The sequence below is a fragment of the Brachionichthys hirsutus genome, unplaced genomic scaffold, assembly GCF_040956055.1.
Source record: "Brachionichthys hirsutus isolate HB-005 unplaced genomic scaffold, CSIRO-AGI_Bhir_v1 contig_862, whole genome shotgun sequence".
NCBI lineage: Eukaryota > Metazoa > Chordata > Actinopteri > Lophiiformes > Brachionichthyidae > Brachionichthys > Brachionichthys hirsutus.
This window is the reverse complement of record NW_027180378.1, coordinates 220,450-232,892: the sequence shown is the minus strand read 5'-3', so window position 1 is coordinate 232,892 and position 12,443 is coordinate 220,450. Positions and strand designations below refer to the sequence as shown.

Genomic DNA, 12,443 nt, shown 5'->3' with positions numbered 1-12,443 from the left:
AGAACGAGATTAATAGATGGTGATAAAGAAAGTAAGAGATGCCATATGCAATTGTAAAAGCCCAAACAATGCACACCATCACAACTCTGGGAGTCAGAGTCTTTGTCTTATGGTAGATGATCGGATGCACCACAGCCACGTAACAGTCCAGACACATGCAAGCCACCAGGAGGGGTCTCCCACATGTACTCAATGCAAAAGAGGCATTCCAAATCTGTTCAAGCTGCCAAACCTGCCATGTGGAGTAATTTATGACTCCAACTGGGATGAAGGACAAGAAGATAAAATCCATGATGGACATGTTCAGGATGAAAAAGCTGTTTGGCACAAAGGGAATTCCTCTGCGGTGCTTCTTAAATATGCCCCACAGAATAACAATGCAAAAAGGAAAACCAATAGCAAAGCATAATATCATAAAAGCAATCCAAATAAACATGCTGCTTGCAAAGTCATCACAGGCTGTAAAATAAGAGGTCTCGAATGACCCCGACGTGGCAGAGCTGTTGGACAGGTTGGATCGAAGATGTTCCTGGAGAAGCATTCTGGTGCTGATGGCTTTGGGGGGCGATGGAGCTGAGAGAAACAAATATACTGGTATGGAAAATACACATGGAAGAAAACACATGGAAGGAACAAAAATATATTTGTTTTGAAAGAGGAATTTTTGATTCTACTTGGAAAATATGGGCACATACCTCTTCCTGTAGTTTACCAATTGGTTTCCTCACACGAATGCTGCTGTGTCTTGACAGTAGACTGAAGCATCCGCTGAGCAGCTTAAAGTCGTCACGTCCGAACAACAATCACTTGGTCTCAGACGGAGTTTTGTAAACTGCATAAAAATGGAAATGATCTGACCCACAGAACCTGGATAAATGAGAAGGGTGTGAACAGAGACCGCCTAAGATGTAAAATTTAAAACCAATGCTTCGTGTGTTTGGTTGAGTGCACATACATTAAGTTTATTCAATTCAGGGAGCCAGAATGGAAAATGTAGGTCTGCCACTGCCACTGTCTCAAACCAGGAAGTGAGCAATGACAACAATCTGTCAAAAGCATTTGCCTCTCATTCGGTGACAAGTGATTGCAAATAATAATGCATTTAAGTACGGTAGTTAAAATCCTTGGCTGGAAAATCAGATCTTGTGTCATCTGGTAGCAAGTGGACAAAAACAAAACAATGTTTGACCCATCCATACAGTGCAGGCAAATAAGGTGTCAAGCATGTTAATCGTTCATTCAAAAGAGTTGTCATTGCTGATTGACATGTCATTTGTATCCTGATATTACTGGAGGTTAAGAAGAGTTTGCTGGGTGAATGCAGTCAAGAGGGGAATTCTGTAAAGAAGCCAAGCGGCAGGCCGAAGCAGCAGCTGAGAAGAGCAAGTGTAGCCTTCGTGTGAGCTGTTGCCACTGGGTGATGCTATTGTTTTCTTAATGGCAGACTTGTAATGCTGCTTATTAGTGTTGCTCATGAATTCTATACTTCAATGATCGTTAACAGTCATTTAAAGGTAGGAAACGTTCACATCTTGTATTCATGTAATGTTTTATTTAGCCAGGTTATTCTATTACACTCATGCAGTCCTTTACAGAACAATTGCGCAGACATTTGTGTCAGAACAACAACTTAAATTATTTTAGAGTGAGATGATTTGTGAACAAAGTGATGAGAATCTAACGGACAGGCTTACTGTTATAAATTAAATGACTGTGGCGTCGTCTGCTGCCACGGTCACACGGATGCTGCTGGACAGCGATTCCTGGGACTTGTTGGTGACTTGAAGTTCAGCCTGATCAGGGCTCTGTAGTAAAGACATTTGATTTAAGCAAATGCATGAAAAGATCTATGCATACAACGTTCACTGTAATATTTGCCATTATGCTCTACCTGTGTTGGAGTCCGACTGTCCATCTGAATAGGGGAGATGGGGTACATGCCGTGCAGCACTTGTGTTCCAGCTCCATACAGGCCAGGGGAGTCAGTAGGGAGGGTATTAGATGATACAGTGCAGTAAGCCGGAGGTACAGGAGCGATTTGCCTTTGGAGAAGCTGGAGAATAACATTGATCTCGGCTGTCATTCTACGGGGCCGCCGCTGTTTAGTGGGACAAAATTCATGATCATGTGTGTCTGCGATGATTTTAGTTTTAGTTTTGTGATGTTAACAGGAAAATATAAGAGATATTTTAAGAAAAATGTCTACCAGTTATTTCGTTACATTTCACTAGCTACCTTAGAACTTACAGGATAATTACAAATATTATACTATATAATTAGTATCTAAGTAAACATAAAAATAAAGGAAAAATAGCAAGAGATTTAAAGAAGCTACCTCCACTAAATTAAGAATCATATTTTGTTAACCTTTATTAATGCAAGTGTTTTCAGCTGGTTTTCCAAGTGTCCTTTATGTGATTAAAAAGCTACAGCCAATCACCGCATCTTATCGTTCTCGCATCCTCCAATCATATTACTTCTTCCAGATTTAAACTGTCAGCAGGGAAATTGGAACTTGTGTGAAGAAAAGCTTTTGCCGCTAAATATGTGGAGAATATCACAGCGGCAAAATAAATTTTTAAGTCATTTCAAAACTTTTCTGGGGTTAAATTAAATCAAATGGACTACTTGCATCACATGGAGCAGCAGGTATGTTTGCCTCCTTGGTGGGGATGGGAATGCCTTAGAAATAGATGCTCTATTTCTTGTTAGGAAAAACTGATAACCACTGTTTATGTTTTATGCTTGGAAAATACATTATAATGTTACTAACAGCTGAACAATCAGAAGAGAAGTCACACAGTTTCTTTGTTGTTTTTAATTGCAGCAGAGTTACAAAGCACATAAATAATCACTAAACCTTTGTGTGAGGTTAGGATTTAAATAGAAATTATGGAACAAACGTCCCATTTGCATATGTTTTTTTTTCATCTGACGTGCAGTATCACAGAATACAGGCAGAAATGATTTGTTTGCACCTGCACACTCACAATTGTCATGAAAGATGAGCCGTCTGCCTCCAGTATTTACATGTGTAATTGATCACGGTACACGAAGGCCACCATGCAAATCTACTATGAAAAAAATAAGTCTTTGGTATTACAAAATGACTAATTTAATCAAGTTAAAATCTAATCCAGAATCCATCTTCATAAACAGATTTAGTTTGACTTTCTAAGACATTTAACTATTTCCCAACAGCGTAACAACATTAACATTGCAATTTAAAATAATCTTAAAACAACAACAACAATAAAACAGCAAACAAAGGGCTATGCAGTACAAACTATAAAAGGATAAGGAAAACCGCTCTTAGACTTAAAACGGTATAATTTAAAATTTACAATAATAATAATAAGTAGAAAAAAAGAATATTAATGTTCAAATAAAAAAATGTGGTATGGTTTTGAAGTCCAAAGTTAAAAGCTCCCACAAGCACACCGATTCACAGAGAAGTCTCCCTACATGTTTCATTTGATGTACCAAACATACAAAAATAACATAACATTATTAAAGATGAAAGCAGACAGAGAACTAATGTACCTCAGAATGTTATCTACAGTTATGTCAAGAGTCGCTCAGACACAAATCAAACAGTCAAACAAAGAAAATCCAATGAAAATGTGGCTGATCACATCGGACCTGAAAGCCCATATTTTCTAGCGTCTGCAGCATGTTGTTTTGTAAGAATTCAGAATCTGCAAACACTTCAGCTTCCCTTCATTGTTTAGGTGAAGCAAAGGCATGACAACAGATCCCAAAATGGCAATAAAGCTTAAAGGCAAACCAATGGTACACAAGAAGGTAGAACTACTGCCATGCATAGTTGCCCCAATTAATATTATAATGACTGGGGGGAGGTAAGAGACCACTGACACCACCAGGCTGTTGGTGAGGGTCTGAACAGCTCTTTGTTTCTGTGGGTGGATGTTGTTTTTGCCGGGGTCAGATTTGAATAGTGCATATAAAATAAAGAAATCACAGACGGCAATTATTACGAGAGCTATTAGGAGTGGCGCAATGGTGACGAACGAGATTAATAGTTTGGAATTAATAAAGTAAGAGATGCCATATGCAATTGTAAAAGCCCAAACAATGCACACCATCACAACTCTGGGAGTCAGAGTCTTTGTCTTATGGTAGATGATCGGATGCACCACAGCCACGTAACAGTCCAGACACATGCAAGCCACCAGGAGGGGTCTCCCACATGTACTCAATGCAAAAGAGCCATCCCAAATATTGTCATACTGCCAAACCTTCCATGTGTAGTGATTTATGATTCCACCTGGGATGAAGGACAAGAAGACAAAATCCATGATGGACAGGTTCAGTATGAAAAAGCTGTTTGGCACTAATGGAATTCCTCTGCGGTGCTTCTTAAATATGCCCCACAGAATAACAATGCAAAAAGGAAAACCAATAGCAAAGCATAATATCATACAAGGAGTCCAAATAAGCGCGTTGCTCTCAAAGCCATCACAGGCTGTTAAAGAAGAGGTCTCGAATGACCCCGACGTGGCAGAGCTGTTGGACAGGTTGGATCGAAGATGTTCCTGGAGAAGCATTCTGGTGCTGATGGCTTTGGGGGACGATTGAGCTGAGAGAAACAGATACTGGAATGGAAAATACACATGGAAGAAAACACATGGAAGAAACAAAAATATATTTGTTTTGAAAGAGGAATTTTTGATTCTACTTGGAAAATATGGGCACATACCTCTTCCTGTAGTTTACCAATTGGTTTCCTCACACGAATGCTGCTGTGTCTTGACAGTAGACTGAAGCATCCGCTGAGCAGCTTAAAGTCGTCACGTCCGAACAACAATCACTTGGTCTCAGACGGAGTTTTGTAAACTGCATAAAAATGGAAATGAGCTGACCCACAGAATCCGGATAAATGAGAAGGGTGTGAACAGAGACCGCCTAAGATGTAAAATTTAAAACCAATGCTTCCTGTGTTTGGTTGAGTGCACATACATTAAGTTTATTCAATTCAGGGAGCCAGAATGGAAAATGTAGGTCTGCCACTGCCACTGTCACTGTCTCAAACCAGGAAGTGAGCAATGACAACAATCTGTCGAAAGCATTTTCCTCTCATTGGGTGACAAGTGATTGCAAATAACAATGCATTTAAGTACGGTAGTTAATTTATAAAATCCTTGGCTGGACAATCAGATCTTGTGTCATCTGGTAGCAAGTGGAAAAAAACAAAACAATGTTTGACCCATCCATACAGTGCAGGCAAATAAGGTGTCAAGCATGTTAATCATTCATTCAAAAGAGCTGTCATTGCTGATTGACATGTCATTTGTATCCTGATATTACTGGAGGTTAAGAAGAGTTTGCTGGGTGAATGCAGTCAAGAGGGGAATTCTGTAAAGAAGCCAAGCGGCAGGCCGAAGCAGCAGCTGAGAAGAGCAAGTGTAGCCTTCGTGTGAGCTGTTGCCACTGGGTGATGCTATTGCTTTCATAATGGCAGACTTGTAATGCTGCTTATTAGTGTTGCTCATGAATTCTATACTTCAATGATTGTTAACAGTCATTTAAAGGTAGGAAACGTTCACATCTTGTATTCATGTAATGTTTTATTTAGCCAGGTTATTCTATTACACACATGCAGTCCTTTACGGAACAATTGCGCATACATTTGTGTCAGAACAACAACTTAAATTGTTTTAGAGTGAGACTATTTCTGAACAAAGTGATAACAATCTAACAGAAGGCTTACTGTTATAAATTAAATGGTGAAAACCTGTGTTAAGACACAAGGATTAAATGGAACTCCTTGCATTCCAGTATCTGATTTTGTGTAATTAATTACACATGAATGCTGGACTGGTCAAACGGCTCCTTCAGAAAGTCTGCAGGTAGCATTGTATGTCAGGGAGATGCTTTCATTCTGATCCCCAAATGACAGGCAGCACGGGGTCCGAGAGGTGTTTCTGGATCTCAGCAGGTCCTGAGGTGGTGTCCAGGTTCCCCGGCAGCGAAGGGTAGCGGAGGCTGCCGCCCGCTCTTGGGTTCTCCATGAGACAGGATTTGACTGATGGCCGTGGCAGCTGTGGAGTCGACCCTTGACGTGTCTCTGTGCCAGGGGTGATGGACATGGCGTCGCCTGATGCCACGGTCACACGGAGGCCGCTGGACAGCGATTCCTGGGACTTGTTGGTGACTTGAAGTTCAGCCTGATCAGGGCTCTGAATTAAGCAAATGCATGAAAAGATCTATGCATACAACGTTCACTGTAATATTTGCCATTATGCTCTACCTGTGTTGGAGCCCGACTGTCCATCTGAATAGAGGAGATGGGGTACATGCCGTGCAGCACTTGTGTTCCAGCTCCATACAGGCCAGGGGAGTCAGTAGGAAGGGTATTAGATGATACAGTGCAGTAAGCCGGAGGTACAGGAGCGATTTGCCTTTGGAGAAGCTGGAGAATAACATTGATGTCGGCTGTCATTCTAGTCTCCAGCCTGAGGAACCAAGAAACAATGAGATTCACAGGCCTTTAGGTGATTACGATACCGATAATGTCCGGTCCGGTGCATAAAATTAATCGGAAATGAACGACAAGGTGGGCTCTGCACGATTGGACCAATACGACTACTACAAGGCAAACAAAGTTGAATTACTTCACTGTTGCATCTTTCGTATACAGTCAATATCAATATTGAAATCCAGCTGAGGGCATCGCAAAACTCACCTATTAAGCTGGGAATGTAAAACGTCGAGCCGAGACTCCAGCTCACCGGGTCGTTCCACTGTAAATGGCGGAGGGTGGCAGGAGTTCCGGACAGAGGAAGATCGCCAGGCCGGATCTGAAAACTGTTGTGACTGTTGGTCCGGCCAGTATCGATACATTCCTGGCAGATTCAGAAAGAAAGCAAAGGAAAAATAGGGAATAGAAATAGAACATAGAAACATTGTGGAACTTTTGATAGCCTTGAGAAATGGCTTTGTACAGATCCATAGACAAACAAAATCCCCTTTATTTTACTCCATATATAACCTTTTCCATTTAAGCCTTCAACAGGTTGACTCTATCATTCCATCGCGTGCTTCCAGAATAGACCTCAGGTAAGACTTATCCTCTACCTTGGGCAGAGCCGGCTCTAGGCATAGGCGAACTAGGTGGTTGCCTAGGGCGCCACCAGCTGGAGGGGGCGCCACTCCAAGCCTCGAAAAAAATAAATAAAATAATAATAATAATAATAGTTTTAATTTATAGCCCCAACGGGCGCCCTTTTCTCATGCTCTGCCTAGAAAATAAAAAACAAACAAATACAGATAAAAATTAAAAACAACCCCCCCCCCCCCCTCGTATTTTGTCATTCTTGGTATGACCTGAAACACAATGCCTTGACCGTCCGAGGAAAGGGGGGAGGGGGCGATTTATCAGTGCGCACCTCAGCTAGACCGTGACAGTTGCTGCTGCAGAGAGGAGCTTCTCCAAACTAAAGCTGGTGTGGCACCCATGACTATTTCAGTCAGAAAAGCACCCCCCAATATTTTTATTGTATTGGTTTTCATTGTCGTTGTGCATGCAGACTGACTGAACAGTACGTTCTGGTGTTATCCCAGTCGCCACCAGTAAGTGGCAGTAGTGGCTCACCGACGGACTCCGCAGCGCATCCGGTGACGTCACACGAATGCGCCACTGACGGCGTCGCTTCGTGACGCTTCCACTGACGGCGTCGCTTCCACTGGGTTCAGTACATAAGCACATGTTGGATAGCACTAGAATGGACTCGTTCATGTTCAAGACATTTTGTATATAATTATCTTGCGTTGTAGGATCGTTGTTCTGTATTAAAAGTGAATGCTAAGTACCGTTAGCTCCCGCTGTTAGCAGCTACCGTAGCCTCTGCAGTCGACGGGTGTCTCTAATTGTTTTACAACGTGATTCCTGTTATACGGTATATGTTTATGTGATACCTCAATGATTGTAACAGTGATAGATAACTGTTAGATGCTAGACTGTTTAGCCACACGCATGCGCAGTGGAAGCGCTAACTGTGACGTGATTGTGGTGTTGGGGTTTTGTTATCAAATGACAGTTGTGTTCTTGAACGTCACTTGAAGCTGATGCACGCTGAATGGTTAAGGACCAATGGGATGAGGCCAAGAGGGTCATGTGACTTAGGTTGGGGAACGCGAGGTTGTTCAATAAAATAGTTATCACGTCAGCTCACAGTTTGTTCCACGCGAGTCTTTACTGAAACATAAAGACACGACAGTGATCATGGCGAAATTATTTGCTATGTATCTGTTTTGCATTGTTTGTGTGGAAGCTGTCAGGACTTTTAATTTCCTCTTAATCTGAACAGTAACCCTGTTTTATTTCTGTTTATTTATTTATTTTATTATTATTTAATTATTTGTATTGTATAGCGTGTGCTAGTTGTTTTGAAGAATAATTAAACTTTTAAGGTCTGTCATATGGCTGTTGTTATTAATGTTTTATACATATAATGTTTGCCGTGTGTGGGGGGGGAGGCGCAAAATCATAATCTCGCCTAGGCCTAGGGCACCAAAATGGCTAGGGCCGGCTCTGACCTTGCGGGTTGACATCCAACATAGCTTCCCTTCCCGCTGATGAACCACTTGCAGGCAGAAGCTGCACCACAGAGGGGGGGTATTCCCATCTGTTATCCTCTGGGGGGTAAAGCTCTACTTTGGCATTGTGTGAAAGATGCTTCGCCAGGTCTTCGCTCGACTGGGAACAGGAAGATCCACAGTTGCAGCAGTCATCCCAGAAGGTTGGGTCTTCATGATCAATTCCATCTGTTCAAAGTAGAGCATTCACTTACTCTTTTATTTGAACCCCAATCAGGGTGTCAAGACACAACCTGCCCCTTCAGTAAGTTCTACAAAATATGTCAGTTGGGTAGCACCTTGTCTGACTGATATTCTGGACGTCTCACCTGGTCTGTTTCGGCAGTCCACGGTGGGTATTCTGTGTCTGGACTTGTGGCGACAGTCACAGTCGTCACCACAGTTATCAGCTATTATCATTTGCGGAATTTGATCAGCCTGAAAACAAGATAGCATTCAGTTTCTAAATGGGTATGAGAGAACTCTTTAAGAATGAGATTTGTTGGCAATTGTCTGATTGTCCTTCGAGTCTACATGGCATCAATCTTGAAGAGACGTAGCCCCAGATACGCTTTCCTAGGACAACTGAGAATTTATTTTCATAACCCGATGAGAAAAAAAATTGCCAACTCAGTCAAGATGCCATTTTTCTCATCGTTGACTGCCAACCTACATCTCTCAGGTCAAACGTTATCTCCAGGTTTCTCCAGAAGTTGTCTGCAAAGCTGGGGTAGATATCAAGCACCTCCAACAGGTCCTCCCTCAGGATGCGGTGCAGATCACAGTAGGTGATGGTGTGGACATCTGCATTGGCCTTTCCTGGTTCATCATACAGATGGATGCACTCGCCAATGATGTCATTCGTTTCTGCAAGACCATTAAAGTACTCACTTCAGTGGGCGGTGTTTACTGGAGTATGCTTTTGGAGCATTTACGAGACAGCCAAATTCACTATACCCAATATGGCTACCACCACATCGTCCCTTATGACCTGAATGGAACCTCGAGAGATGAAGAACAGAGAGTCCAGGATGTCTCCATAATGGATCAAAATATCTCCTGGAGGAGCATGGACTGTCTTGAACCTCATACCCAAGGCACGCAAACAGGCTTGACTGCCACCGTGGAAAGCCTTGCAGTTCTGCAGGAGAGATCGGTTCAGGTGTAAACAGATGTCTGCCTGCAAAGATCCTGGGAACCCCTTCAACACCTGAATGTGAGGAAGACAAGAGATTACATGCAAAACAGAAATACTGAACAACCTTGGCAGGAGCTACAAGTTAAAGTAGGACAAACGTGAAATCGTATCACTCTTCCTTACACCATTCATGTCGATGCCGTTTGTGTAGGACCAGGCATGCTGAAAATATTCCTCCAGCTTATGGCGAAGGCTCCCTGGGATTTGGTGGAATCGGATGAACTCTTTGACTCGTAGCATCTGGGTGTGGTAGCGGGTTGTACCAGAGTACAGCCGCTGGATGATGGCTGACACATTTCCAAATATGCTGGCATACATGAGGGCTGAGATAAAAGAAGCTATGAGAACGTGGTTTGCAACATTATAGTCTTCAATTTGCAAATTAGCAAAGGATTTATGAACTGCATGTGGTTCAGATCTCACCACCCCACCCCGTCCCACCTTTCCCACAGCCCCCTTGCATCGCTTTTCAACTCACATCCAATGACCATGACGCAGATGGAGAAGATCTTCTCCGAGTTGGTGTTTGGAGAGACATTTCCGAAGCCGACGCTCGTCAAACTGCTCAAGGTGAAGTACAGAGCAGTGACGTACTTGTCTTTAACTGACGGACCAGAGGAGGAGTCACTGTCATTGTACGACTTGCCCAGTTGTTCAGCCAAGTTGTCCAGCCAACCAGTCTCTGTGTACGGCCTCTCTACGAAGCCGATAGCATACCAGATGCAGGCGAGCCAATGGGCAATGAGCACAAAGGTGCACATCAGGAGGAAGAGGACAGCAGCCCCGTATTCAGAATATCGATCCAACTTTCTCGCCACGCGGACCAATCGTAGCAAGCGAGCTGTTTTCAGCAGGATGGTTAAGGTGGCCATCTTTGGTATCCAGCAACAAAGGGAAGATCATGTTAATCAGGGTCATGCAATGTAAAACAGCTTAGGAGAACTTAATCAGACACTCCAAATATATGTGACAATTACCTACAAGATAATATTAGAATAAACGCAGTGTTAATGTGGGGTCTTCAGCTGACTGAAATATAAAGAGAAGCAGAATTCTTACCTCATCAGATCCAGATCTGAAAATAAGGAGGTCAAAAGGGATCGCTGCAAACAGATCTATCGGGAACCAGCCTTTGACATAGTGTTTGGCGATCCGGCTCGGCTGTGTGACCACCTCGTCATTGTGGTCCACGTACGTTGTCCGGAAGTTGATGATTATGTCCACAATAAACAGCACATCCACCATGAGGTCTGCCACATTCAGAGGGTTACATGTGTAGCCACAGCTCCTGTGACGTAAAGCCCTGTGCTCGTCCAAGAGGAAGGTGGCGGAGTAAGGAGTGAACACAGCCGTGTAGAGAACAAGGATGAGAATAATCCAGTCGCAAAAGGCCTTGAAGGGGCTGTAGTGAAGCAAGATCCACCACGTTGTCTCTGAAGCCTGAAGTTTATACTCAGGAAGTACGTCAGACTCCAAAGAAAGTACCTAGACATAAATAAAGAGTGTTTCAGTGTGCACACATGAACGTTAACGTCATTTAGGGAAAATCTAAAAAGACAAATTTAATCTGTAAAACGTCGTGTGATGGCAAAAACCATCTCCCGAAACAGACAGCAGCTTTATCAAAAGTGTTTCCCCCCCTGAACTACTGTTGACCAACAGACCTTTCTAGAAGACATATGTTGTTCTGACCAACTTCTTGATAGAGACGGGATGTTCTGGTTCAACCCTGTAGAGCCGACAGATCCTTGATCATCCTGTCAGTGGAGACGCCACGTAGGAAAAGGCTTCGGCGCATCCAGACATTACAATTAAAAAAAAAAAAAAAAAGTCTCGAGGAGAAGCTAAGACAATTCTGTTGTCGTGCTGCAATCAAACAAGCGCTCGCTAACTGAGTGCATGCCAGCACCATCTACAGAGGCAGTGATGCAGAACGCCGAGCCCCTGGGCTCAGGCAGCGGCGGGTCTGGATTGAACTGTTGTTCAATGCGATTACGTTTCATATCCAGCCACCAAAAGCACATAAAGATTTTTCCACCAGTTGATTATAGCCACAGTCCTCTCTGAGACTGCTAGAATCACCGGTGACCATGTGGTGCTCTTTAAAGATGAAAAGCATAAGATCTTTAAACATTAATATAGCAGAAAACAGCTGTTTGCTGTATAAATGCACTGTTTCCTAATTGTGTATGCCTAATTGTGTACATTCATGTTAAATGGGATATTGTGGATCTAATTCAGCCACAGCCCACAAGCTTCTGGGCTCCCGTACCTGTGTGACTTTCTCTGTGATGTTCTGAGAGCGTTCCTTCACCTTTGAGGGACTGAGAAGCTCCAACCGGGGAGTCGGAGGCGAACGGCATTCTGGGCCCCTGCTGGACGGTCCCACGTTCCTCATAAGTTCAGAGTCAGACATGGAGCTCTGCTGGGCTACAGGTGATTGGAAAAGCATGTTGATATTTACATTTAGCTTAAAGAGATCCTTCAAAGTGAATGTTTTTACAGATTTTTTATTTTGTTTGTTTCTTCCCAAAATGTCAATCTAATAGCGCCCCTCCCAAAAAAAAAGAATCTGCATTCAAATACTGCCTCACTACCCGACTCAGTGTTGCTGTCATTGATTGGTCAAAGTCAAAATAAATATGCA

General features: G+C 42.9%; 1 protein-coding gene across 1 annotated transcript; it reads right to left on the bottom strand.

The window, feature by feature from the left end:
• Nucleotides 1–5,897: 5,897 nt before the first annotated feature.
• Nucleotides 5,898–12,212, bottom strand: LOC137914296 (potassium voltage-gated channel subfamily H member 6-like). Its single transcript, XM_068757901.1, has 11 exons — nt 12,069–12,212; nt 10,856–11,281; nt 10,275–10,668; nt 9,920–10,119; nt 9,556–9,808; nt 9,272–9,465; nt 8,928–9,036; nt 8,560–8,787; nt 6,707–6,866; nt 6,272–6,476; nt 5,898–6,200 (listed from the first exon to the last, which is right to left on the bottom strand). The coding sequence occupies exons 1-11, from the start codon at nt 12,210–12,212 to the stop codon at nt 5,898–5,900; spliced, it is 2,616 nt and encodes an 871-aa protein (XP_068614002.1).
• Between the last annotated feature and the right edge of the window lie 231 nt (nt 12,213–12,443).